This window comes from Schistocerca gregaria, chromosome 4 (genome assembly GCF_023897955.1).
Source record: "Schistocerca gregaria isolate iqSchGreg1 chromosome 4, iqSchGreg1.2, whole genome shotgun sequence".
In the NCBI taxonomy this organism is placed as follows: domain Eukaryota; kingdom Metazoa; phylum Arthropoda; class Insecta; order Orthoptera; family Acrididae; genus Schistocerca; species Schistocerca gregaria.
This window is the reverse complement of record NC_064923.1, coordinates 75,454,520-75,482,063: the sequence shown is the minus strand read 5'-3', so window position 1 is coordinate 75,482,063 and position 27,544 is coordinate 75,454,520. Positions and strand designations below refer to the sequence as shown.

Below are 27,544 nucleotides of genomic sequence, written 5' to 3'. Positions count from 1 at the left end.
TACATTTCCATTAGCTGCATGCAAATGCAAAGCAGCAAGCTCGGTTTAACTGTTTGCTATTTGTAATAGCAATCTGATACCAAGAGCGATTTTATTTACCATGAGACATTATGACAAGAAGATAATTGGTATGGTAATTTATGGTTTTCAAGCTGATGTATTTGTGTTTGGTTTTAATTTATGTTTTAATGCCTGATTCTCATTATGTTCTTTTACACATGCAGAATTCAAGATAGCTACACAGTGTGCAATGAACAGATTAAAAATTTACAACTGATACTGCCCTTCCTCCTATCTTGGATCTCATTAATACAGTCCTGGAGCACATGCTTCCTAGTGATTAGCATTTTTGGCTAGTAACACCAAGCTCCCAGGTCAGACTCCAGATGACCACTTCAGATTTTTTTGTGGTGGAAAGGTCTGAAAGGCAGTCCACTCAGTCTTGTGGGGGCAACTGAAAAGCTGCTACTTTTTCTGGTTAGAGAGTGAGCTACTTGACATATTATGACAACATATCTTATACATTTCAAGATTCCAGACCAGTTTTATAGGATTTACGTCTAGGTCTGGCATAGGCAACCTTTGGCAAACCACAGGCCTGATTTACATACTCATTTAAGGTCACGGGCTGCCTCATCAAGTGAAGCAACAGCAGAACTCTTAAAACTGTAAGGGTAACGTGCCGACATGAATGGCATCCGTTTCCCAACATGCCAACAAATGATGCCTCAAAACAGGTGTTTTTGAGATTATGTTCATTTTATGTTCACACCATCTTCAGAAGCTTAAATTTATTTACATGTCACGGATGTTGTTTATTCATGATATTTTACAGCAATTGTCACTGAAATACGCATTCCAAAATTCTGCATCACCTGACTATCTCCCAAGCATTTATTCTGCGGGCGTGACTAAAAACAATCGTCGGCCAGATCCGGATTGCGGGCGGCCAGTTGCCCACCCACTGTCTAGATGGTATGGTGGCAATGAATAGGGAACAATTTTTTTACAAAATATTGTAAGTGAAATAAGGAGAAGTGGCGATGCTCCTTAAATAATGCGAAATCTTTGGTTTCTCTTGTTTCTATGAGTTTTTAATCTTTTTCTGTCCATTTCTACAAGATAGTAGAAACTGCAGCCTAACAATCATTTATCAACATCATCAATAAAATATGAGAGTTGTACCAAAAGTAAGATTCCCATATTTTTTACACATAGAAAACATTGTTCATTGTTATTAATTTATACATCATTGAAAAGCTTACACTTTTGTCTCTTTTTCAACATAGTCTCTCTTTTTTTTCCAACAACCTTTTGAAGGTGGTGCTCCAGCTTTTGTATTCCTAAGTCAAAGAAATCTCCCACCAACCTGATGAGGAAGCACGTGACCTCTTCATTGTCCCTCTTGAAGCATTTGCCACCTAAGTGTTCCTTTAGCTTGGGGAAGAGGTGATAATCACTGGGGGCTAAGTCTAGGTTGTACAGGGGATGGGGCATAACAGTTCACCTAAATTTCTTCAAAAGATCCTATGTTTGATGAGCAACGTGGGGTCGAATGTTGTCATGAAGAAGCACTACTCCCTCCTTCAGTTGTCCTCTCATCGATTCGGGATCGCTTGCCACAGTTTGGTCAATATTTGTCTGAGTTTACTGTCATCCTAGGCTGCATGAAATCGATGAGGAGTATCCCCTTCCGACTCCAGAACACAGTCACCATAACCTTTCCTGCCGACTGCATTTGATTGAATTTCTTTGGTGGCTGTGAACCGGAGTGATGCCACTGACGAGATTGTAACAAATTCTCCTTGTTGTCTTCCCCCCTCACATTGTTGAAGAAACTTGCCCCCCCCCCCCCACATTGTTGAAGAAACTTGCAAGCACAGTTAAGGTGTTGCTCCTTGCGTATGTCAGTCAGCATCAGGGGGACACAGTGAGCACACACCTTGCGATTAGCCAACATTTCTGTTAAAGTTCTTTCAATTGTGCTGTTGGAAGCTTCAGGAATGCGTTCAACAAGTTCATGGACAGTGATCCTCCGATCTTTGAGCAGCCCACTGTTGATCTGATCGCATCCAAAAGCAGCGGTCTTCCACTCCGTTCTTCATTGTGAACATCTGTGTGACCCTCAGTAAAGCCCTGTACCATTTACAGACTTGCTAAACAGACATGCACTCTTCACCATAAACCTCAGTCAGTTGCCGATGAATCTCCACGGGCGGTAACTTCCATGTGTGGAGAAACTGGATTACTGCTTGAACCTCGAACTTGGCAGGAGTGGCAATCAACACTTCCGTCTCTGACGGCTGCCAAGCCAACACTGAGCGATGTAGCGAATCGCAGATGGGCAGGTTCAAGAGTGTGGGAACCACTGCTCATGATACTGTTGTCGGATTTAGCCTAGCACCTTGCCCTCAAGGGTGTAGCTCATTGGAAACCTTACTTTTGGTACAACACTCATATTTACTGAGCACATTTTACTTGTCCTGCTTTCAGGCAGATATCTGAATCCTGCTCCACTCAGCTGATACTTTTTCTGCTAGTAAATTCACACTGTGTGCCACCTTGAGTGGTGCAAGACTTTTAACATAAGACATTTCTTCAGGTACTTGCATGCCAGTTTTGCTCCTTTTATATTCAAGTAGCTTTTCAGTTACCCTCATAATGCAGAGCAGACCTCCTTCCATACTCTTCCACCACACAAAACTTTGAAGTGGTCACTGGGAACTGAACCCTGGACTTGGCAGTATTAGCCAAAAACTCTAGTCTAAAAAAACGAGACCATGCAATCAGTTTCCTTTCATTGCTGTGGCATTAGTACTTACTGTAGTGATGTAGAAGAACTTAAAGGCCATGAATCATGCTAAAAGAGTGTGTGATGACTACTGGAGGAGAGATTCTTTGACAGATGAGGAAACTGAAAATACAGTAAAATCATTCAGCATAGATTAACACAAAGTTGGCATTATCGCCCGTGACAAACAGCAGATGATGAATCAACAGACGCTGTTGTGGAAAATAGCAAAATCACTGTCAAGTTAGTCTAACACATACTGCCCACAATGCATTGTGAGCAGCAAAGCTGAGATGTACTGTATATCCTGTTTCTCTTCTTGTTCTTCTTCTAAACAGGCCCTTCATTCAGTTCTGTTTACAGACATGTACCATGCAATAGTGCCCCACTTGTAAGGGTACTGGAATGTACACTATTGCCAGCTCTTGCCCCTGCTTCTCAGGGTAAACATGGTAGTGCTGCCACAGTAGTGAGATTACCAGTCTGGTTTACCAACTAATAATGGCTGTAAGTGCCAAACTTGTGTATGACACAGGAACTGAAATTCTTGGGAGTAAAGCAAACACGGAAGTGTTCAACCCTTCCCCCCCCCCCCCCCCCCATTGTTCCTTTACAAAGAAAGGTGCAGGTGAAAAGCTCGAGTTTAATTCTTGCACCACTGCAACAATGAGTGATATAGATTTTAGTGTCAGTGGATGTTCAGCAAAAATGTTTAGGGATATGAATTGGAATGGTCACATATTCTCAATCACAGGTAAAGGACGTGGCAGACTTAAGTTCACTGATAGGATACCAGTAAAATGCAGTTACTCTACAAAGAACAATGCTTACAAAGCATCTGTGCGGCACTTACTGGAACACTGTTTAAGTATGTGGAACCTAAGTCAAGTCTATTTATAATAAAAAGGCAGCCACTACTGGCTACTTCTACAAAATATACTAACAAGAAATTTTTTTTTGCGGAATACAAATAATGGAAGGAGTAAAGTTAACACCTCACTATATTGCTGAGGCACTGAGTTGTCAATAGACACAAACAAGACAGAACATTTCTAAGCTCTCCCTCAATAACCAGTGGGTTTTGTCTCAGCTTGGAGTCGGACTGATCTACCCTACCATTTTAGACTGTCCCCTTTCCTCTCAGAGACAGAAAACAGTTCCAAAAGCTATGGAAGTTTCATGTATGTAAACTGTGTACACTTTGATTTTGAGAACCAAATATGATTATCATGAGAGATTTTTTAACTTCTATGATATTTATGTTAGTGAACATTGGGGCTTATACAAAAGGGCTACATACTAATCATTACCATACATTTTCTAAAAATGCAGAGGAAGTAATGGAAGAAAATGCAGGTGGTCAATGTTAGCATGGATTTGGGAATACATTAACCAGCCTATACTTCCACTACAAAAGTTGGCTACTGTTTCATTTGTGGTAAGTGTTTCAAAAACACAATGAAACTTCAACCACCTAGAAATAAAACAGATAAAAAGATTCAAAATTATCTTAAGCACTTTATGAAGCCTCGTAAAAGAAAAAGAAAAGTAGTATGGTACATAAATCAAACAGTGTGACCCATACTCAAAATTACAAAAATAATGAAAGGAACTAAGGAGTACCATATACATAGCTCCAAATTTAGCTGGGCATAATACCTTCAATTTCACCCATCTTAGATCTAAACCCTCATTTCAAAACATCCATTTCCATTAGAATTAAGGTTATATGTTCTTCATTTTATGAGAAAATATCTGGAACTTGTGGCCAAACAAACTTCAATTCTTGTTTCTGGAGACATCTGACATTATATGTTATATCTGAATCAATGCCTGAACCACAAAAGCATGCCATTTGTGCAAGACATTACTGACAATTGATGTTTTTAGTTGTGGGTACATTAACAACAACAAATGAATCTTTGTCTATACACCAGTGTCTAATGTGTGTATTCCTTAGTTCCACACTGTCATTGGCATCGACACTGTTTAACAAATGTCTGTAATACTGGGGTAATAATGATCAGTGGTCAATGTAACCCCAAAGTAGAGAAATCATGCACATGACCTGAGAAACTGTAATATAGTGGCAAATATATTACACGTGACAAAAAAAAAACTAACCAGTGTTCTATATTGAGAATTAATTGAGTAACATATATGATATAGTTTAAAACACCGATCACTTTGCAATTAAAGGTTACTGATGGGATTTTGTACAACATGATTTTTGCACTTTTTGTATACAATTATAAGTCACAACAGGTTCACCAACTTTGGCCTTCTTGTCGTATTGTGGTGCCATGTCGTCAAGAATCTGAAGATTCCTCGGGAATTACGTGTTCTTTTCAATCATCTGCAAAACCTGTTGGGTTCAGTTAAGGATGACCTTGGCCTGAGGAAACGTGGTGTGTGCAAGATTCCTTGTAAATGTGGGGCAGCATATATAGGCCAGACATGCCCCACAGTACAAGAACGCTGCGATGAACATCAGCGTCATACATGCCTTCATCAACTGGAAAAGTCGGCAATCATGGAACACTGTCTGAATACAGGACATTGGATGATTTATGAGAAGACAGAAGTTTTATCCCCAGCATCATTTTTCTGGTATTGTATCATTAAGGAAGCAATAAATATCAGTACAGCCGATAATCCCTTTTCAACAAGCATGCGAGATTTCAACTGAGCACTGCCTGGAACCCTGCATTGGTTGCTATTAAATCACGACGTGAAAATCAATATTCATCAATAACAGGCCCGTCATAACATTGGTCTAGTACGGCCGTTGGTGAGTAATGTCTGGCCGCACTGTTGACAAACGCAGTGTACACCGCACGCACGGGAGAGCCACTCTGCAATTTTCAGCACAGGAAGTTCGAATATGTCACCATCTAACTGCAAATCATTGCTCATGATCGATTTCCGCACCTGTGTATTCTTCGCGTGCATGTTCTAGAAATGAGGCATCGATGTGCGGATATAATCAGTTGTACCTTGCAACCAGCAAGGTTGAACTACCTGAAGATGTCGGACAGCTGCTCCGAGGAAATATTGTGGAATTTGCACAACGTTATCTGGCAGCAAACCTGTGAAGACCATTTACAACACATATGCCAGGAAAGCTTGAAGAGTCACATCATGTTCACCAACTGTTGCTCAATAAAATCAGCATTACATGGTGTCATTTAGCGTATGCTGATAACATGTTACCACCAAACAGTATATACTAAACACCCAACTGAGAGGTAGCAGAGAGCTCTAAAATTTTTGGTGTATGAGTGGTCAAGTAACCATGATGACTAAAGTATACCCAGTTTAAGGTACTCTTATTTTCTGTATGCATCTATCAGCAGTGCTAAAAAGTTTTGCCTTGTGAAGCTAAGTAATAGCCAGAAATTCTGTCTTAGAAATCTATAATTTGAGTCTGTGTGCGATTAAAGGTTAAACTGTTTGCTGTGAACAAGTCGTAAACCAATACATTATTATGTCTTCAGTGTCTACTGATGTGTTTGTGCCTTTTAACTTTATGTAAATGTCATCATTTTGAAGAATTTTCCATTGTTCTAGGTAAACCATTTATGGAGGTCAAGAATGGCAGCAGGCTGACACAGAATAATGACAGGCATTGTAAGTAATGTGTCCCCACTCTGAATTTAATCTTATTCCAGTTGCACCATTTACTGATGTGACACTCATTCTATTGTTAAGTTAAAAAATAAAATGGGAAAGCCTTTAGTGCCATACTATTTTAGTTTCTTTAGAGAATTTTATGATCAACACAATCAAAGATTACAGAAAATGGCAACAGGAAATTTTTCTTCTGTGTATTTCACACACTGGGAACCCTACGGGCCCAAAGCACAGAGAAAAAAATTTGAGAAAAATAGACATTTGCGAAAATCAAATTTGCACACGAACCACCAGGCTCATACATCTGAATTGTTTCTTTTCTTTTCTTTTTTTTTCTTTCTTTCTTTTTTTTTTTTTTAACAAAGTCTCAGTATACTATATTTCCTATGAAAAAATTATATGCCCACTTTATGTTATGAAATATTAATTAATATTTAGGATTATATTTATGATTAATGTTAATTCACAAAATTGTCATATATAGGCTAGCAACAAGTGTCTTTAGACAGTTAAGTTTGTAATTAATGTGGAAGTAGAATCAGAACATACAGGACAGGTACTAAATGCACAACACATACAATTATGATCTATTCAAACATTTCATGGTTCTTGTTATCACCTTTTCACTGTGGCTTGAGGTCCAGATAAAAATGTTGATAAACCTCCAATTGCGAAGTACTACTGCTATACAGTGGTAAACCTAGATGACAAGTGAGCAGCGCAGAGCAACATACTTGTAATTATGCTTTGTGCTTTAGGCCCAGATGGAAACGGATAGCCAAGAAATTGGAGAGACAGCTTTTATAGAATATTCATGTATACAATGTGGGCCTACAGATATAGGTAAAGTAAAGCTGGTTCACCACAGATGTCAGGAGCATGCACACATGCTAAAACCTCAAAATTGATGGCAGTGTGCGTTCAGCTCTTATGTTTCTCAGCATCCAAATTCTTTTGTTTGCTGTTCTGCAGCTACAAACTGTCCGAAATGCAGTGTAGTGACAGTTCATCAGAGATGCTTTCAGTTAGAGTATAACTGATTTGATCTTATATAGCTTTCTCCACACAGAAGCCTTTACGGGAGTCAGAGTTGTCACAAGGTCATTCAAGGTTGTTCAACATTCTGTTGTATGCTACCTTCTCAAAAATATTAGTAACTCGGGAAGGAGGGAGACGTGTCTTTACAGCTGCATACTTCATTCTTTCAGGAAATCAATTAGTTACGAAGGTAACTTGAGGGAGAGAGGGCACTATAAAGTCCATGCAAATTTTAAGTTCCTGGGTTGAAAATGGATCCGATCCAGAAGAATTAGTACTTTTTCGCATCCTCACAATTTTCGTGCCAACTCAAATAGCTTATTTAGAAAAACTGACACTCATGGTGGTCTCGGCAATGGCTGCTTAAGGAAATCTAATGGGTCTGCTTTTCAAGGGTCATTTTTTATCCCTATGTTTTGAGATTTTACTAGGGAGACTTGACTGAATTTAGTGTTCAATGATTTGAGTTAAATATAATTTGTCTTGCTCCAAGTGTCATGAGGGAGTAGAATGTTATTTGTCTTACTGGACTTAACTATGTCATATCTAATAATGCTCCTAATTGTCCAACCCTGTTCTTGAAATTTTTGAAGTTTTTACGCACAGTATGTGGTTTTTGCAAAAACAGAATCGATACTGTGCAGTCCATACACAAACTATTTTAATATCATCAAGACCATGGAATCAATTTTTTCCTCATCAACATTTCAGTCAAGATAATTCATTATATTTCTGCAGAGTGTGGTGAATTTGATACCAGTTAATAGAATGAAATCTTGGGATTTTGAAAGCATGTCTTGCAGTAAAATGCAGATTTTTGCCAGCCAGCTGGCATCTTCCAATAATTGTACACCACATAATACTTTGCCATTTTGGTGGTGCCACCTTAAGTTGCTATGGAAATCAATGTCGAGCTCTCTGGTGCCGCCGAAATGATGCTGGTCATCAGGAGCACATGCTGACAGATCACATCAGAATCTGGCATATAAGCTGGCCCACAGACTGTCTGAGTCAGCTGCTGATGAGATCTGTGGAGTTCAAGGTGTGGGTGCAACTGGTTTGGCTCAGGTGCTACTACCTTGGACTCTGTTCCTCACATGTGGAACTTTGATACAGTGCAACATGACTTTTCTTTGTAATATGGACTTAAGTTAGCTTACACAAAGAGTTCGGGCAGAGATGTCAGTTGAGGCGGAAGTACAGAGGCAAAGAAATTGTTGAAAGACAGGTGAGGTATGAGGGGCGGCAACTTGAAATTAGCGGAGATTGAGGCCTGGCGGATATCGAGAAGAGAGGATATACTGAAGGGCAAGTTCCCATCTCCGGAGTTCGGATAGGTTGGTGTTGGTGGGAAGTATCCAGATAACCCGGTTGGTGTAACACTGTGCCAAGATGTGCTGGCCGTGCACCAAGGCATGTTTAACCACAGGGTCATCCTCAATACTAACAAACACTATCAGCCTGTGTCCATTCATACGAATTGACAGTATGTTGCTGGTCATTCCCACATAGAAAGCGTCACAGTGTAGGCAGGTCAGTTGGTAAATCACGTGGGTGCTTTCACACGTGGCCCTGCCTTTGATCGTGTACACCTTCTGGGTTACAGGACTGGAGTAGGTGGTGGTGGGAGGGTGCATAGGACAGGTTTTACACCAGAGGCGGTTACAAGGGTAGGAGCCAGAGGGTAGGGAAGGTGGTTTGGGGATTTCATAGGGATGAACCAAGAGGTTATGAAGGTTAGGTGGACGGCGGAAATACACTCTTGGTGGAGTGGGGAGGATTTCATGAAGGATGGATCTCATTTCGGGGCAGGATTTTAGGAAGTCGTTTCCCTGCTGGAGAGCCACATTCAGAGTCTGATCCAGTCCCGGGAAGTATCCTGTCACAAGTGGGGCACTTTTAGGGTTCTTCTGTGAGAGGTTCTGGGTTTGAGGGGATGAGGAAGTGGCTCTGGTTATCTGCTTCTGTACCAGGTCGGGAGGGTAGTTGCGGGATGCGAAAGCTGTTTTCAGGTTGTTGGTGTAATGGTTGAGGGATTCAGGACTGGAGCAGATTCGTTTGCCACGAAGGCCTAGGCTGTAGGGAAGGGACCGTTTGATATGGAATGGGTGGCAGCTGTCATAATGGAGGTACTGTTGCTTGTTGGTGGGTTTGATGTGGACTGATATGTGAAGCTGGCCATTGGACAGATGGAGGCCAACGTCAAGGAATGTGGCATGGGATTTGGAGTAGGACCAGGTGAATCTGATGGAACCAAAGGAGTTGAGGTTGGAGAGGAAATTCAGGAGTTGTACTTCACTGTGAGTCCAGATCATGAAGATGTAGTCAATAAATCTGTATCAAACTTTGGGTTGACAGGCTCGGGTAACCAGGAAGGCTTCCTCTAAGCGACCCATAAATAGGTTGGCATACGAGGGGGCCATCCTGGTACCCACGGCTGTTCCCTTTAATTGTTGGTATGTCTGGCCTTCAAAAGTGAAGAAGTTGTGGGGCAGGATGAAGCTGGCTAAGGTGACGAGGAAAGAGGTTTTAGGTAGGGTGGCAGGTGATCGGCGTGAAAGGAAGTGCTCCATTGCACTGAGGCCCTGGACGTGCGGGATATTTGTGTATAGGGAAGTGGCATCAATAGTTACAAGGATGGTTTCCGGGGGTAACAGACTGGGTAAGGATTCCAGGCGTTCGAGAAAGTGGTTGGTGTCTTTGATGAAGGATGGGCGACTGCATGTAATGGGTTGAAGGTGTTGATCTACGTAGGCAGAGATACGTTCTGTGGGGGCTTGGTAACCAGCTACAATGGGGCAGCTGGGATGTTTGGGTTTGTGAATTTTAGGAATTAGGTAGAAGGTAGGATCGCGAGGTGTCGGTGGGGTCAGGAGTTTGATGGAGTCAGGTGAAAGGTTTTGTAGGGGGCCTAAGGTTCTGAGGATTCCTTGAAGCTCCACCTGGACATCAGGAATGGGATTACCTTGGCAAACTTTGTATGTAGAGTTGTCTGAAAGCTGACGCAGTCCCTCAGCCACATACTCCCGACGATCAAGTACCACGGTCGTGGAACCCTTGTCAGCCGGAAGAATGATGATGGATCGGTCAGCTTTCAGATCACGGATAGCCTGGGCTTCGGCTGTGGAGATGTTGGGAGTAGGATTAAGGTTTTTCAAGAAAGATTGAGAGGCAAGGCTGGAAGTGAGAAATTCCTGGAAGGTTTGGAGAGGGCGATTTTGAGAAAGAGGAGGTGGGTCCCGCTGTGATGGAGGACGGAAATGTTCCAGGCAGGGTTCAATTTGGATAGTGTCTTGGGGAGTTGGATCATTAGGAGTAGGATCAGGATTATTTTTCTTCATGGCAAAGTGATATTTCCAGCAGAGACTACGAGTGTAGGACAGTAAATCCTTGACAAGGGCAGTTTGGTTGAATCTGGGAGTGGGGATGAAGGTGAGGCCTTTGGATAGGACAGAGGTTTCGGATTGGGAGAGAGGTAGATAGGCACAATAAATAAAACACACAAACACACACACAGAATTTCTAGCTTTCGCAACCGACGGTTGCTTCTTCAGGAAAGAGGGAAGGAGAGGGAAAGATGAAAGGATGTGGGTTATAAGGGAGAGGGTAAGGAGTCATTCCAATCCCGGGAGCGGAAAGACTTACCTTAGGGGGAAAAAAGGACAGGTGTACACTCGCACACACACACATATCCATCCGCACATACACAGACACAATCAGACATTTGTAAAGGCAAAGAGTTTGGGCAGAGATGTCAGTCGAGGCGGAAGTACAGAGGCAAAGAAGTTGTTGAAAGAAGTACAGAGGCAAAGCCCGGGAAGACAGATGGCAAACGCCACAAAACTACAAGTGTGCCAACTGGTAAGGGAGGGCGATAAATTATTGTTCCAGCTGTCTCTATGAACAATTTTGTGTCCAGAGTTATGATGATGTTTCAGTATGAAAAAAACTGTCAATTACCAGGAGGAAATGAATGTAGATTATTTAAAGACAGGTTCGTTACTCATTTGCTACCAAATGAAAGTTCTGGTAGTGTTTTTGTAAGGGACAATGTACCATACCATTCCAGATAATTAAATTAAGCACCAATGATTGCTGAAAGGAGAGACGAATAATCAGCTGGTTAAATAATAATAAAATACGCTCTGACAGAATAGGCGAAATGTGGAACTTCTGGAACTAGAGAAATGATACAAGCCACAGAAGGTACAGTATGTATTTGACACATTAGCAGAGAATCACGGCCATAAAGTTATATGTTTTCCATCATACTACCCTGCATTACAATGCCACTGAACTTGTCTGGGCTCAAATAAAAGCAGATATCATGGAGCAAACTAAAACCTTTATGCTGTGAGAAGCAGAGAGGCTGATAAATAAGGCTGCCACATGAATCGGGTTAGAAAATTGGAAGAATATCTTGAACCCAGTGTGGAAAAAGATTACAAGGTTGAACATAAAATAAGGCATAAGAGAGGAATCCATACAAAATATGGTAAATTCTTTATCAGACAATGAGGACAGCAGCAGTGAAGATATCTAAGCCTGTGTGGTCATGATGAGAGATGATCAATCAGATGGCGATGATCTTGGGGTTTCTGTTCTCCTGCATGAAAAATAAAGGTGGCACCTTCATTTGATGTTTTAAACATAACATTTGTGCATTTTGCCAAACCTCATTTGTGGTGTTTGTGTAAAAAGGCAAACACTGCTAGCCCATGAGAAAAAATATTTGATCAAGGAACAAATCACTCAGTAGAATGCAGCCAGCAAGAATACTTCAATGAATCATGAGGCATTGTTTGGCTCTGTACCCCTGGGTGCCAAGGAGCCAAAGAATGGAAGGTGAAGGTCTGTCACCCAGCTCCCCGAACCGTCAATCGCTCTGCCACTGCACAGCCATGCCCGGAATACTGGGGTTGGGATGGGATGGGTTGGGGGGAGAAGAGAAAGAATAGAAAAGAGGTTTTAATTTTCCTCTTACTATAGCCGACATACTTGGGGGCAGAAGTTAAATAAAATAAAACGTTTCTTCTTTCTCATGACTTTTGTACCAAAAGCTTGCTTCAGAATCTCTGTCCTTATAATTTTTTTAGTATGTAATGCTAAAAGAAGGGAAGTGTTGATGGGGGACAACCTGTAGCTCTTCCTTTGACAATTTATGCTCAACAAGATCAGTTTATTCCATTCAGTCAAAGGCTAAATTACGAAGATATTGGTTCTACACTCACCGTGCAAATTTTTCTACAATCTGCAAGGCCGTCTTCTTTACGTTTCACTGACTGAAGCTCATCATTTGAAATTTGGAAAGCAGACAAAGTTTGCTTCAGCTGTTTGAAAGTTTGATTCCTGGGATCATATTTCCAGCTTCTAGCTTTAAAAAGAAAAAAACAAATTCAAATAAGAATTACTACATTTTTCTAAAATAATACATTTAAAAGTCCTGCTTTGCTAACAATGACAAATATTAAAAATAAATAATTTCTAACTTCCAGATGACACTTAAACATTTAAAATTCCTGTTACTGGTCACAACAATGAGGAAGCACACAGCAAAGAAGTAACCATAACTTCATCTGGCTGGATGGTGCCTTCCATGTGACAGCACACGGCCTCACATTGAAATCAAATTACATTACTTCACAAAGATCGGCATAACCTATGTAACCAACTAACCTCAGGAATCCAAACACCCCCCCCCCCCCCCCCCCCCGCCCCCTCTCTCATTCCTTCCCTATCAGGCGAAGTTTATGTTAAAGAAATTTTTTGAGTAATGCTTGATAACCACTTAGCTGTTACTGACTTCAGTGGCACTTGATGGCAGTGGTGCTGCCTATACAAATAGACATGTTAACGCCACATGGAAGTGCCTTTGAGATTTGAATATTCTGAAAATATACTAACTACAATATAATAATACAAATTAAAGACAAAATCAGCTGCTTCCATTATTACAGTGATTCAAATACGTGTCTAGATGTATAATTATGTGCACAAAGTAATTAGACATAAAAAACTTTGTATTCTAAGACTACATAAAATAACCATGCTGATGTTTTTCACTACTACTTCATTCATCTAGGTCCACAGTGTTAAGACCAATCATAAGTGACTTGCTACGTAAAATCACATAAAGACTAAGTTTTTAGAGAATGCAAAACATTTCAGCTTTATCATTAAATAACATTCAGTTACCAAGCTTTGGTCAAATGTTCGAGTCATGATCATACAATTAAATATCCAGGAACAAAACACGACAAATCTGAACAATGTGTACTCAACTGTAGAGATCAGTCTTTTAATTAATTTATATTCAGAGTAAGCTGCAATTTTTTCTATGTTTTAGTTATTTCACGATAAGTCTAAGAAATGAACAATCATTTAATACGAAGAACCGATCACCTGGAACAGATTTTCTTGTACAAATAAGAAATGGGCAATGCTAAGAGAATGAACACAATATGGCAACTTAAAATTAGGAATGAATGCACATGCTAATGACTGTCATGTAGAAGCTAGCATGTTTCAGATGAATTTCGTTCAACTGGCCAACAATTCATCTCCAACTGCAAACGATTGGAAAATGGTATACTTAGAAAGGCCAAATCTCATTTTAATTAAATGTCATTACTAAAATTACACTGCTACATAACACAGTCACTTTTCTTAATAATGTTCAGTGACATGAAAAAAATAAAAAATAAAAAGTGTTACTGCAACCATAAGTTAAATAGCTGATATAGCAACTGTCACTAACTAAAATCACACTGTGACTTAGGCACCTATGAAATGATACGAGACACTTGGTTTATAATCAAAATATTTTAGTAGCTGCAGATAATATTAACCTTTCAATTTTTAAAACTATTTTGCTCCTTTACTTAAATTCACTATTTCTCAATATGGTTCCAATAATAATAATAATAATAATAATAATTTAAAAAAAACCACACTTGTGAACACGCGATCTAGTGTCCATTTTTTGAAAATAGAACTTTCACAGTGACACCAGTATTCAGTGGAGACAACACAGCTCATGAAATTTTTTATCATCCTTGCCATTTTCTATAAGAAATCCATGATTAATGTGAATGTCAATAAGAACAGTTTCTAAATTTAATTGGAACTACTTGATTTAAAAACAATTGATTATTTTCAGGCTGATAATTTGAATGCTGTTGGTGTACAGTATTCAGATTTGTACTCATCTTCCTCTACCTCAGGACAATAATAATTTTTCCCTCTTCATTCAACTGTACCAAGTTGTAAAGTTAAAACCACTCATAAATGTATTAAAGGCACTTTAATTACCTTGCATTTCAGCTGCTTGGATGTTACTTTCTTCATCACCTAAAAATGCAGTATATGTTGTACTTCATAATCATTTCTTTAACCTTTTATCAAATTCCACAGTTTCCCTAACCAAATCAAGTAATTTAGTATTTACAGTTGTAAGCAAACCTCTGATGCTCAGACTCCTTCACAGTATGCATCACTTATTTTCTTGAATATCCTTCAAATATCCAACTAGTCTGGACCCATCGAGCCTCTACTTCCTCAGTGTAATCTATGGTACGGTTAAAATCACCCTCAGAAAGATTTCATTCACAGGAGACAAAAGCGGATTTAAAACATACAAACTGCTGCATTGATTGCCAATCAGTAAGATTATTGGTGTCAATATGAGACTTACTTATATGTCTCAACAGCAATGCTGATTGTGGTAACACCTTAGTATATATTTGTCGCCAAGTGGTGAAACTTTCTGGTTGATTCTGAAGGCAATCAGAAAGATATATGCACAGCTGCAACAAAAACAAAAAGAGACAAAAACTATTGTGTACGAACATATTCACTTAATGTTAGATGGTAACTGAATTAAGAGGTTAACTATTAATTTGTTGTTATAGGGGCAACTTTTTGGGCAATCTCAGTAATAAAAATTGGTCATGGGGAAGGGCGGAGTTCTTGTGAAAAGCAAAGGGAGCTAATGAGCTGGATACATCACAGGGAGTGATACGTTTACAAATTAATTAACCAGAAAGTTTCTTTTCTTACATATTTCATCAACACATAAAAATGATTTTCATCAACTGCACGTATGCAAATAAAACGGTAACAATAAGTGCTAGACTGGCAATAATACATAAGGTTTCACAAATAGCCTTTCTCTGCTTTGGAGTTTCAGAACATTGCACGAGACTGGGAACTCAGATTTGCTGCTAAACAGGAATACAGCATGTCATTTTATGTTATGTTCAGACAACGTTTATCATTCACTCTATCTTTCCTTACTTTGTGGCACAACACCTATCACATTTTTTTTATTTTTAGGATACAATTTTCCTGCTTCCCCCTTGCCCCTCTCTCCCATGCATGCACACACGCGTGCACGCACGCACACACGCGCACACACACACACTCTCTCTCTCTCTCTCTCTCTCTCTCTCTCTCTCTCTCTCTCTCTCTCTCTGTAAACACTAGTGCTACCACACTACTAAAGATAACTGATACTAGAAGTTATTGACAGAGAAAATTTCTAAAGAACGGGTGAGGTAGCATTAACTATGTCCCTCCGTTTTATGACAAGGGAGAGAGCAGAATTCCATGCAGAATTTAAGCAAAAACCTCCATCTCCATTTAACAAGGTTATTTGTTAATTTAACTGCTTCCTTAATAACACCAGCCCAATAACTTTAAGAGCATGCCAGATCTTTGTGTTGTTATACTGTGTAGGATGACCAGTGACAAGACAATGTTCTGCAACCACCAATTTAGTAGGATGACTAAAGGGACCAAACTACTAGGTCATCAGTCCCTTTTTCTGTGAAGAGAGAGGACTATATTACTGCAGATCAGAGATAGCCTACCGCACAGAACCAGGGGAAGAAAACTTGAAGGTCTAACAAAGCCGAGATAAGGGACAGAGGAAGAAAGGCAAGCAAGTTGCCCCATCTAGGGAGCAGCCGGAAATCCCTGAAAGGAGAGCGCAATGAGAGGCATACATCCCCCAGCCCCCACCACTTACCAGAGGTACTCAACTCAGAGATTGCCTCAGAAAGACTGGCAACATGGACAGGACAAGAGAAGCACAGGGAGACAAAAGATGAAGAAGTGTAACAGACCAGTGAGAGGGGGGAAGAAGTATAACAAAAACGAAGTAGGGTGAGGAGAGGAGTGGACCAACAGGCCCAGACAACCGCAGCCTGGTGTTCTGCCAAACCCTCAATGGTTCGATAATGTTAAGTGGCCCTCCCTTAAAGAGAGTGATAAATGCCTGCTTCATGAATAAAGCATAAAACTATGTCAGCCACTGAGGCACCATCTCCTAACACCAGGGACAAGCCAGGGAGAGCAAGAGTCCGCCACATGGCAACTAGGTTGGACAGACCACCATCAAATTGTAGCCACAACGACATTGGGGTAGGTCCTCGCTATGAGGAGATAATGACGAGTCAGCCAAACAGAGTTGATGCAGAGCCAGCAAAGGTTGGTAGAGTTCTTGCAAGAGGCCTGCTTGGAGGACCTCCACAGATTCGTAGTCTCCTTGGTGACCCGTAGTTTATTTTGTGAAGTCAAAGTGGTCACCTTAAACTTGATGGCGTAATATCGATTGGAGGTCTGTCTCCAGAATAATGATCTCAAGTCGGTTTACTTGTAGCCAGTTTGGTCAGGCTATCAGCAAGTTCACTCCTGGGATCCCGATGTGGCCCGGGGTGCAGACAAAGGTCGCTAAGTGTCCACACTCTTCAAGGTCATACAGGAAATCATGGATAGCAATGACCAAGGGATGGTGAGGGTGGCACTAGTTGAGTACATGCAAATTGCTCAAGGAGTAGCTGCGGATGAAGAAAGACCTCACCAGTGCAAGAATGGATAGGCTCAAGAGCCCCAACTCTGCAGTGAAAACACTACAGCCATCTGGCAAGAAACACAGTTCAATATGCCCCTTGTGAGTATAAGCAAAGTCTACATGACCGGCAATCGTCAAGCCATCAGTGTAGACTACTTCTGAAACCCGGAATGTGCCAAGAATGGAAAATAATCGGTGCGGAGGGCCTCGGATGAACCAAATCTTTCAGACCTTGTGATAGGTCAAGACGAAGCTGTGGCTGAGGAATGCACCATGGAGGTGTACAGGGGTCAATCCAGAGGAGAGGTGGAAGAGCAAACAACTGAAATGCAGAGAGGATAGACCAGATGTGGATTCCGATCGTAATCCTGATCTGGGCTGCCATTGCAGGAGATCGATTACTGTGTTTGGAAAGAGGAGATGGTAGTTCAGAAGCTTAGGTGAGCTGAAGATGTGGGTAGTGTCAATGACAAGCTGTGGTTGGTGCCTGATCCACAATGTAAAGACCCCAGCCTCCATGAGTAACCAGTTAACAGGGCTAGTTCAAAATGCTCCCGTCAAAGGTTAAACCCCTCAGAGGTGTATCTGATCCAGTACCTGCATTGTTGAGGGTGATGCCACACTATATGCCACACTCTCATAATTAAGGCAGGACTGTATCATGGCTTTGTATAGCATCATGATATATTAAGTTGCAGCCACCACTTTCACTTAAGCTGGCGAAGATGGGGAATCCACGTCAACAGAGAATAGAAGACAAGTCCTAAGAAGTGGTGTCTCCACGATACTGAGTAGCTGGTTGTCAAGGTAATTCCAGTTGTGGGTGAACGATATGATGTCGGCAGAACCGCATGACATGATTCTTGGCAGTTTAAAGTCGAAAGCCATGGGTAAGGGCCCACGCATGAGCCTTCCATATAGCATCTTGCAGTCAACATTCAGTGACACCCACACTAGAGGAACAATAATAGAGGTAAAAGTCGTTGGCATACAACGAGTGTGATACTGAGGACCCCACAGCTGCTGCTAGACCATTGATGGCTACAAGAAAGAGAGGGGCACTCAGTACAGAGCCCTGAAGGACCCCATTCTCTTGAATATGGGGGAGCACAGTGGGAAGCACCAACATGAACCTGGAATGTATTGTGGAACAGGAAATCCTGGATGAAAATAAGCAGTAAGACCCCAATCATGTAAGGCAGTAAAGATGTGGTGTCACAAAGTGGTGTCATAAGCCTTTTGCAGGTCGAAGAAGATAGCTATAAGGTGTTGACATCTGGCGAAAGCTGTTAGGTTGGCAGATTCCAGGTAAACCAGATTATCAGTAGTGGAACAGCCTCGGCGAAAACCATGGGACACAGCCAGAAGACCACAAGATTCAAGGTACCAACAATCACCACCTCACCACGCGTTCAAGCCACTGTCTATCTCTAGAGGGTGCTTGCCTGGTTTAAGTACTGGGACAATGATGCTTTGTCGCTGTTGCAATGGGAACTCACCCTCACTCCAGATGTGGTTAAGGATGACAAGGATAGGATGCTGATAATCCACTGGTAGGTGCTTGATCATTTGGTTGTGGTTGCAGTCCAGCCCTGGGGCTGTATCAGGGCCATGGGCTAAGACACTGACCAATTCCCACTCACTAAATGGAACATTATATGGCTCCAGGTGGCATGTAGTAAAAGATAATTGGTTTTGCTCCATCTACTGTTTAAAACACAAAGGGCAGGTTGACAATTTTCAGATGCTGAGGCTTGAGCTTAATGCAGAGCAGAATGTTCAGTGACAGTGACTGGGTAGTGTACACAGCGACATTCAAGGTAATACCAGGTTCACCTGCAACTGTCGTATCTGTAAAGATGTCTGATCTTATTCCAAACCTGCAAAGGAGTGGTATGTGACCGAATGGCAATCTTGGTTCGCTCTTTTTATTATGTGGCAGACCCAGGCACAGAGCTGCTTAAAAGCAATGAGTTGCTCCATCAATGGGTGCTGCTTATGGTGTTGGAGAGCCCAACTACAACCTGATCACGCTCAAGAAAATGTTTTCTGTCGGGGTGGGCCCAAAGAACAGGGGATCGCTAAATCAGCTCCTGAAAGAATGGTGTAGTTGTACTCTGGGCTGCCTCATCGACATCTCCATGCCGTTGGGAGCCAAGGCTGACTGCAGAGGCGAAAGCATCCTAGTCAGTACTGTTGAGAATCCATATGGGTATGTGTCCAGGGGAGAGGCACTGAGGGAGGGATAGGAAGACTGGGAAATAGTCACTACCACACAGTTCATTATGGACCTTCCAATGGATGGATGGGAGAAGACAAGGGTTGCAATGGGAACGATCAATCACTGTGAAAGTTCCATGTACCACACTGAAGTGTTTGTGTGTGCCAGTATTCAAGAGACAAATGTTAAGTTCTGCCAGTAAATTTTCGAGGTCTTTTACCACAGCTAGTGATCAAAGTTCCACCCCACAATGGGTTATAGGCACTGAAATCACCCAAGATTAGGAAAGGCTGGGGGAGCTGAGAAACCCATGCAAATAGTATGTTCTAAGACACTTTACCATTGGGCAGGAGGTAAACACTGTAGATGGTAATATCATGAAACACCCTTACCCAAACAGCCACAGCCTCCAAAGGTGTAATAAGAGATCCAGGTTCACTATATAGTGTGTCTACAACATGTTTGACATGCTGGATGCAACACTTGTACTACTTCTTGGCAAGTGAGTTTGTCCTGAGTCTTGTACTCTTGTATTTTCTTCTCTCTCAGGAAAACAGTGCAATATGCTGAGCAGGGAGAATGGTACTTTCCAAAGATGACACAGATGAGGGGGGAGAGGCTCAAGGAGAATTTGCATGTAGCGCTCATCCACAGTCTTGATAGATGGGGCTTTGCAACGCAAAGACATGCCCAGACTTCAGATACTTGATGCACCGCATGGGGGAGGGGGAATATAAGGTTTCACACTGCATCGGTATACCATCACCTCGACCTTCCCAGGCAATGAATCACCCTCAAACGTGAAGATGCACGCACCTGTAGAGACCCTATTGTCCTCTGACCACCTATGTACATAAAAGACAAAGAGTTCAAGACATCTCTCCAAGTTGACGTGTAGCTCATCATCAGGTTGCAAGAGCAGGTCTCTATGAAAAATGATGCCCTGAACCAAATTTAGATTGTTTGGGAGTGACGGTCACCAGTATTTCACCCAGCCTGTTAAAAGCAAGCAGTGCCCACGACTGTGCAGTGGTGCTGTTCCACACACTTGGCTGCCACTTCCACCAACTTGCCTTCTAAGTTCCCCCCAAAGAATAAGGACTTTGTAACCAAGAAGGAATCACCATCAGTCCTTGTACTAAACAAGCATTACACGGAGTATTGCTCTGGTTGCTGCTTAGCCCTATGTAGCTCCCACAGGGTAGCCAGGGAAGGGAACATTTTAAGGTCATATCTCTCTTCACTAAAAGAGGACTGTCCTTTCATATAGACTGTTGGGGCCGTATGGCCACCAGCCAGAGATAACTTAATCCTCTTCATTTATGGCTCATCTGCCATGGTGCCACTACCACTCTGAATTCTGAACGGGGGACCTCCCCATGCGTGCCACCCAACCCCAGCAATGGCTACCTTGCCAGTAATCCATTACTCAGAGTCCCTGTGCGCCACTCGCTATGGGCAGATACTCCTTGGTATAAATGGGGAGTTTTCAGCTCAGACACCAACAATGCAGTCCCTGCGTGGTCAGGGGGCTACCACTGTGCAGGTACTTGATGCCCCCTTCCCCATCACCACACATGATGGGCTGCAGAGCTTTTCATGTGTTACCTTATTAAAGGGCACGGAGCACAAATGAAACGGCACAAAGGTGGAGCTTACACCACATTGGGAAACCTTCCCTGCACAATTCGCATTTCTGGAAAATTTTGAAAATCATTGTCAGGTCAAAACCCACAATGAGGACCAAGTGTTTATTTAATGAAAAGTTGTAGAATATGCCCAAAGTGGAAACTCGAGGCCCAGTCATAAACCAGGTCCAAGCTGGGTTGGCACCAAGAAAACCATGTAATGGAAAGGCAGAGGGAGAAAAGGATAGTGGTAGTATAAGCTGTAGCATGGAAAGGATGTAATGCTACAAAGGCTGGGGCCCTGTGGAAAGAGTTGTGAGCCCCCTGAGGAGAGCCAATTTGCTCAACTGTCGTAAGCCTGTGTGGCACTTATATGCTCAGTACACCGCTCCTTCGTGGTCCTGATAGTCTGACCGATATATGAAATGGGATAAATGCAAGGAATACGATGAGACACCCAATGTACACAAATCGAGATCATCCTTAACAGAACCTAAAAGTACTCTAATTTTTGATGGAGGTCAGAAAACACATGTCACATCATATTTCTGCAAAATACAAGCAATCTTGTTGGAAATGCTCCCTGTGTAAGGCAGAAAGGCCATAGACTTTGGTGCCAACTCAGTATTATCATCACTCAATGGGTGCACAGTTGGTCGATAGTGCAATGCACGTTTAGTCTCTCTTTCCATTCTGATGCAAGGTGACCTCAAAGTGGGTTAACTCATCTGACAAACTGTCAGGGTCTGCAATAACGTGGCCACTTTGTACCAAGGAAAGAAGTACCCCTTCACACTGAGCCAAATGGTGACAACAAGTGCCTGCAGTTACAAGTCAGTGCTAGTGGGCTTCCTGCAAACAGCATGTCCCAGCGCACCATCTACCTTCCTCCTGACCAATACACCAGTTAAGGGTAGACAGCCATTCTTTCCTATCTCCATCGTCAAATGAATATTTGGATGGACTGTATTAACAAGTTCTAGAAAGTCAAATTCTCACAGCTCAAGCTCAATATAAAACTTAATTTTATGCAGATGTGCAAAAGACGAAAAATATGAGTGTGAAAAGAATCTTCCTCATATTTGACATATTTATAAACACCAAATATCTATTTAGACAAACTACTTGAGAACACAAATATATTTAGAATGACAAATATATTCTTTGCGTTCTCATGTGTTATAATTTTCTATTTTGCAGCACATTTAAGCATCATTAAAGTGAACCTCACCAAACATTTGAAAATTACACTTACTCTTCAACATACAAAGCAATATTTAATGCAAGGTGCAATCAAATTCCTATACAAACTCCAAGACTGCACAGAAGACAGCAGGTAAATGATGACTTGAGTAGAAATCCATGTCTAGAGAAAAACCCTTAACATGGAAGGAAGAACATGTAAATCAATGTGCTTGACTTTTCCGCATTTGCTTACAACAACTCTGGTAAATACGGAATTTGTAATGGTGATGACTATACGTCAGTCTGGACAGACAACCGTTAGGTCTTAAAATGCCTGCACAGCATCAGTAATCAACTAATTTAAGCGGTAACCACAACCAGTGCCAAGGTACACGCTAAACATACAGCATTCATGCATGATATTACACACTCAGTGTTTCTTCTCCCAGTGACTGTCCCATTCAACTTAATTATAAAAAAAAAAAAGCCAACAGCAGTTAGCATTTAGTTTACCACATAAATTAACGGGTTGTAAATATAACAACTACCAATGTCACAGTAAATCGCTACCTCCTTTTCGTCTACATTTTTAAAATGTTTGTTGCTGTAGTGTGTATTTGGGTGCAATTACACTAAAATCATTATGTACCAGCAACTACTAATGTCCTACAAGTAGTAAAAAATGTATTCTACAAGTTACAGATTCTCTCAACACTACAAGAAATATTAAAATTACCTCAGATTTCAAGTTTTCATGGGCTGATGGCACCAATCGTTCCAGTAGGGACTGGAACATCCCAGAAAGTCTTTTTTCTGGGTCTGTATCCATCACATGTTTCTGCAAATGGAAATACAAAGGCATGAACTATTTACATTAACTGTAAACACAAATTATACAGTGGAAAATCTACAAATTATACAGTGTACCCAAAAACATTTACATTTCAGCAGTCAAATGTAGCCTAATTATAAACCACGTGTGCTTGCTGTAGAGCCCAGCAAATTCATAGTATTATCAGAGTATGCAAATTATGGAGATACATTTACAAAAGCTTTTCCTAATGTTTAGTTTCAAGGTATATTACAATAACGGCTCATCCCAGCAAGACAGTACGAATTGTGTAGGTCGAACAGAAGCTGTCAGTATTATTGAAACTATCTATGAGTAAAATAAGAGGAGGAGGAGGAGGAGGAGATTAGTGTTTAATGTCCCATCAACAATGATGGTCATTTGAGATGGAACACAAGCTCAGATTGGTGAAGGATGGAGGGGGAAAGGGGCTGTGCCCTTTCAAGGGAACCATCCTGACATTTGCCTTTAGCAATTTAGTGAAATTACAGAAAACTTAAATCAGGATGGCTGGATGTGGGTTTGAAGCATCGTCCTCCCGAATGAGAGCCCAGTGCAATACCCTGCTCGGTGAGAGTACAATAAAATCATATTTAAGCTTCTAGAAAGTCATTTTCCTTTAATAAAAAAAATAAAACAAAATCCTTTGAAAGGAAATGGAAAATAATTAATGTCATATTGTAATTAGTGTTTCACTAATTTGTGAAATCCTGGAACCCTTCTTTCAGTCACAAAATAAGATGCTCTAATTTCTATGATTTATGTGAAAGTCCTAAACAAATGACTTGCAAAAAAGAAAAGAAACTTTCACTTTTATGTACTTCAAAGAGTGTGATGAGAAGATCAGTTATCTTTAATGAGAACCACTGAGACACAGAATATGTAAAAATGAATTGATTATCTGAATGGAAAGTTTTAAAATATTCACTTAAGAGCACATCCTTAGTTCATGGTCTGCAATGTAACAAACTAAATGTTTCGATTGAGGCATTAACTTCCCCCTTGCCTCTCTCTCTCTCTCTCTTGAACTCAAGAGTAACTATAGAGTGGAATGAGACATTGTAGATACAATGAATTACATTATTCTACTAAAAACTGGAACAAGCTGAAGTGTTCTATGACAGAGATACAGTATACCAATTGCTTGAGTAAAAGTGCTCTGTACATGGAACCAAAGATCTGACAGTCCAATACAAATTAAACAACAAGGACATGACTAAAAGAAAATTGAGAGGTGACCTCATTCTGTAGTTACATCAAAACAGATATGCAGTGCACATTCTGCTGCTGCAGAGTGAAAATTCATTTACAGGGAAGCACTGTTTGCACAAAGACATTTCATCAGATATTAACAGCGGGAGGGAGGGAGGGAGGGAGGGAGGGAGCTCTTTGCAGTATCACCAGTGACTTCTTGATGTCCATCCCTAACCACATCCTCTAGCTTTCACATGTTTGTCCACTAGTAGTACTGTGGTGTGGGAAGTACACTTTCTTTGCTTAAAATATTTCTTTGCTTGGAACACTATACCATTAATTAATGGAATACTTGCAGTGTTCACTTTATGTCGCCCGTAATGAACTCTACAATGGAAGATTTACTATCACAAGTTCATTAACATGAAAGTATATGATAAATGCTTAATACAGAGCCTCGTTACTGCGTGGTACTCTACCACCAACTTGCTTACCCAAAGACAATACCAAGTACATAATGTAAAGGGTGACAATTATTGATCTACATGAAATAAAATCATCATAACTTCTGAATGGTTTGCATCAGGACGTTCAAATGAAACATTTGTCCATGAGGCACGATGGGAATTAGTATGTGCATGCACACGTGCCTTGTTTTCTTGGCCACTTGGACGTTAAACAAGCGAAATTTGCACATTTGGGGGACTGAGAATGTGTATTTCACAATCAAGGAATCTCTTCACCCTCAACAAGTGATTATGTGGTGCGCAATGTCCAGTCATGGAATAATCAGTGTGACATTCCTTGATGCCACAGAGACTACCAAATGATATGTGAAGGTTTTGGAAAATGATTTCTGTCTAGTTAAACAAAGTGATCCTGATTTTGACAATATGTGGCTCATGCAAGATGGAGCTCGACCCCCTCAAAGCAAGAGTGTGCTTGGTGTCCTGGAGGAGCATTTTGGGGACCGCATTCTGGCTTTGGGGTATCCAGAGACCACTAGTGAGGGCCTCGATTGACTGCCATATTCTTGTACACATGCGACTCCTTTTTGTAGGGTTATATGAAAGACAAAGTGTACAGCAATAACCCCAAAACCATTGTTGGGCTGAAAACAGCCATTTAGGAGGTCATCGACAGCATCGATGTTCCGACACTTCAGCGGATCAAACAGAATTTCGCTGTTCGTCTGCACCACCTTATCACCAATGACGGCAGACATGTCATAACCTAAATCTGAATATCTTTAGTGATGTTTACATGTTGAATAAAGTGTGTGCATGCATAGTTTAGCTTCCTTTCAGTTCCATTTCCATAAATTTTTCAAGCCAAAAATCTAATTTAAAGTGTACATATAATTCTGTCTCATCCCATACTTTAGTGTCAGCAAAAAAATAAGTCATTAGACACTGGGTCCTACATTTCTCAGCTTTTGAAAATTCTCTGCTTAAGCGGTGTTTGTTGTGGTACCCTGGTAAACGTAAGACACTGTTATGGAATGCAGTACAAACAAAATGCGGTACAAAATCCTTTGCTCTGAAGTCCAAGAGAAGCTTCAGTATTACAGCCCTCTTCCCAAGAGCACTTCAAATGGCTGTTAAGTCAAGCCCACAGAAAGTGACAAAAGCCATATGAATGAGAACATCCTGGCAGATTAAAACTGTGTGCTGAACTGGGGCTCAAATCCAGAACCTTGTGTTTCGTGGGCAATGCTCTAATGGGAGGAAGATACTGGCAAAGTGAAGCTGGAATGAAGCTGAGAGTTGTGCCTGGGCAGCTCAGACAGCAAGAGAATTGACTGTGATAGGAAAGATTTCAGGTTTGCATCCCAGTTCGGAATATAGCATTAATCTCTCAGAAAAGTGCACACTCTGCTAGAGAGCAAAAGATTCGTAGAGCCCTTTAAATTTTTGTTTTCACTTGAGTTATGATAGTGTAAGGCTATAGGACAGGAAAAGGCAGTGCTTGCGAAATTTGCAAGATTTCTATCTTTATAGACAGGTGTATTCTTTGAAGATACTATGAAATACAATTTGTGATCAAAAGTATCCGGACTCCTCCAAAAACATACATTTTTCATATTAGGTGCATTGTGCTGCCACCTACTGCCAGGTATTCCATATCAGCGACCTCAGTAGTCATTAGACATCATGAGAGAGCAGACTGGGGCACTCTGCAGAACTCACGGACTTGAACATGGTCAGATGATTGGATGTCACATGTGTTATACATCTGTAAGCGAGATGTCCAAACTTCTAAACATCCGCAGGTCCACTGTTTCTGATGTCATAGTGAAGTGGAAACACGAAGGGACACGTGCAGCACAAAAGCGTACAGGCCGACCTCATCTGTTGACTTACAGACCGCCAACAGTGGAAGAGGTTCGTAATGTGTAATAGGCCGACATCTATCCAGACCATCACACACAAATTTCAAACTGCATCAGGATCCACTGCAAGTACTATGACAGTTAGGCAGGAAGGGAGAAAACTTGGATTTCATGGCCGAGTGGCTGCTCATAAACCACACACCATGCCAGTAAATGCCAAATGATGCCTCACTTGGTATACGGAGTGTAAACATTGGACGATTGAACAGGGGAAAAATTTTGTGTGGAGTGATGAATCACGGTACACAATAAGGCGATCTGATTGCAGGGTGTGAGTATGGCGAATGCCCTGTGAAAGTAATCTGCCAGCACATGTAGTGACAACAGTAAAATTCAGAGCAGTTGCGTTCTGGTGTGGTCGTGTTTTTCAAGGAGGGGGCTTGCATCCCTTGTTGTTTTGTGTGGCACTATCAAAGAATAGGCCTACATTGATGTTTTAAGCACCTTCTTTTGTTTCCCACTATTGAAAAGCGATTTTTTGTTTTGTTTTTGTTTGAGGCGCACAACTACAATGGTCATTAGTGGCCAGACTAAGTTAGGAATGCACCAGGAGGCACAAGGTTAAAACAGCAACTAAAAGGGGCAACACTATAAAAGACGTATTAACAGGGATAGGATTAAAAAAAAAACATATAATCAAACGTCCTTAGACAGGTTTGTCAAGTTGATAAAACGAAGAACGCGAGCAGCAGCTCCTGGGTCATCCGCTAAAATGGAATCCAGAGTACGTGGCAGGCCAAGATCAAGACGCAGTGTAGT

At 41.3% G+C, this 27,544-nt stretch overlaps 1 protein-coding gene across 1 annotated transcript in view; it reads right to left on the bottom strand.

Moving 5' to 3' along the window:
• LOC126267601 (transmembrane protein 214-B) overlaps nucleotides 1–27,544 on the bottom strand; it is a 138,828-nt gene that overhangs the window by 68,320 nt on the left and 42,964 nt on the right. The window contains exons 7-9 of the mRNA XM_049972903.1: nucleotides 23,086–23,187; nucleotides 15,156–15,267; nucleotides 12,694–12,836 (exon numbers count right to left, since the gene is read on the bottom strand). Coding sequence (XP_049828860.1) covers nucleotides 12,694–12,836; nucleotides 15,156–15,267; nucleotides 23,086–23,187 — 357 coding nt within the window. The remainder of the gene's footprint in view (nucleotides 1–12,693; nucleotides 12,837–15,155; nucleotides 15,268–23,085; nucleotides 23,188–27,544) is intronic.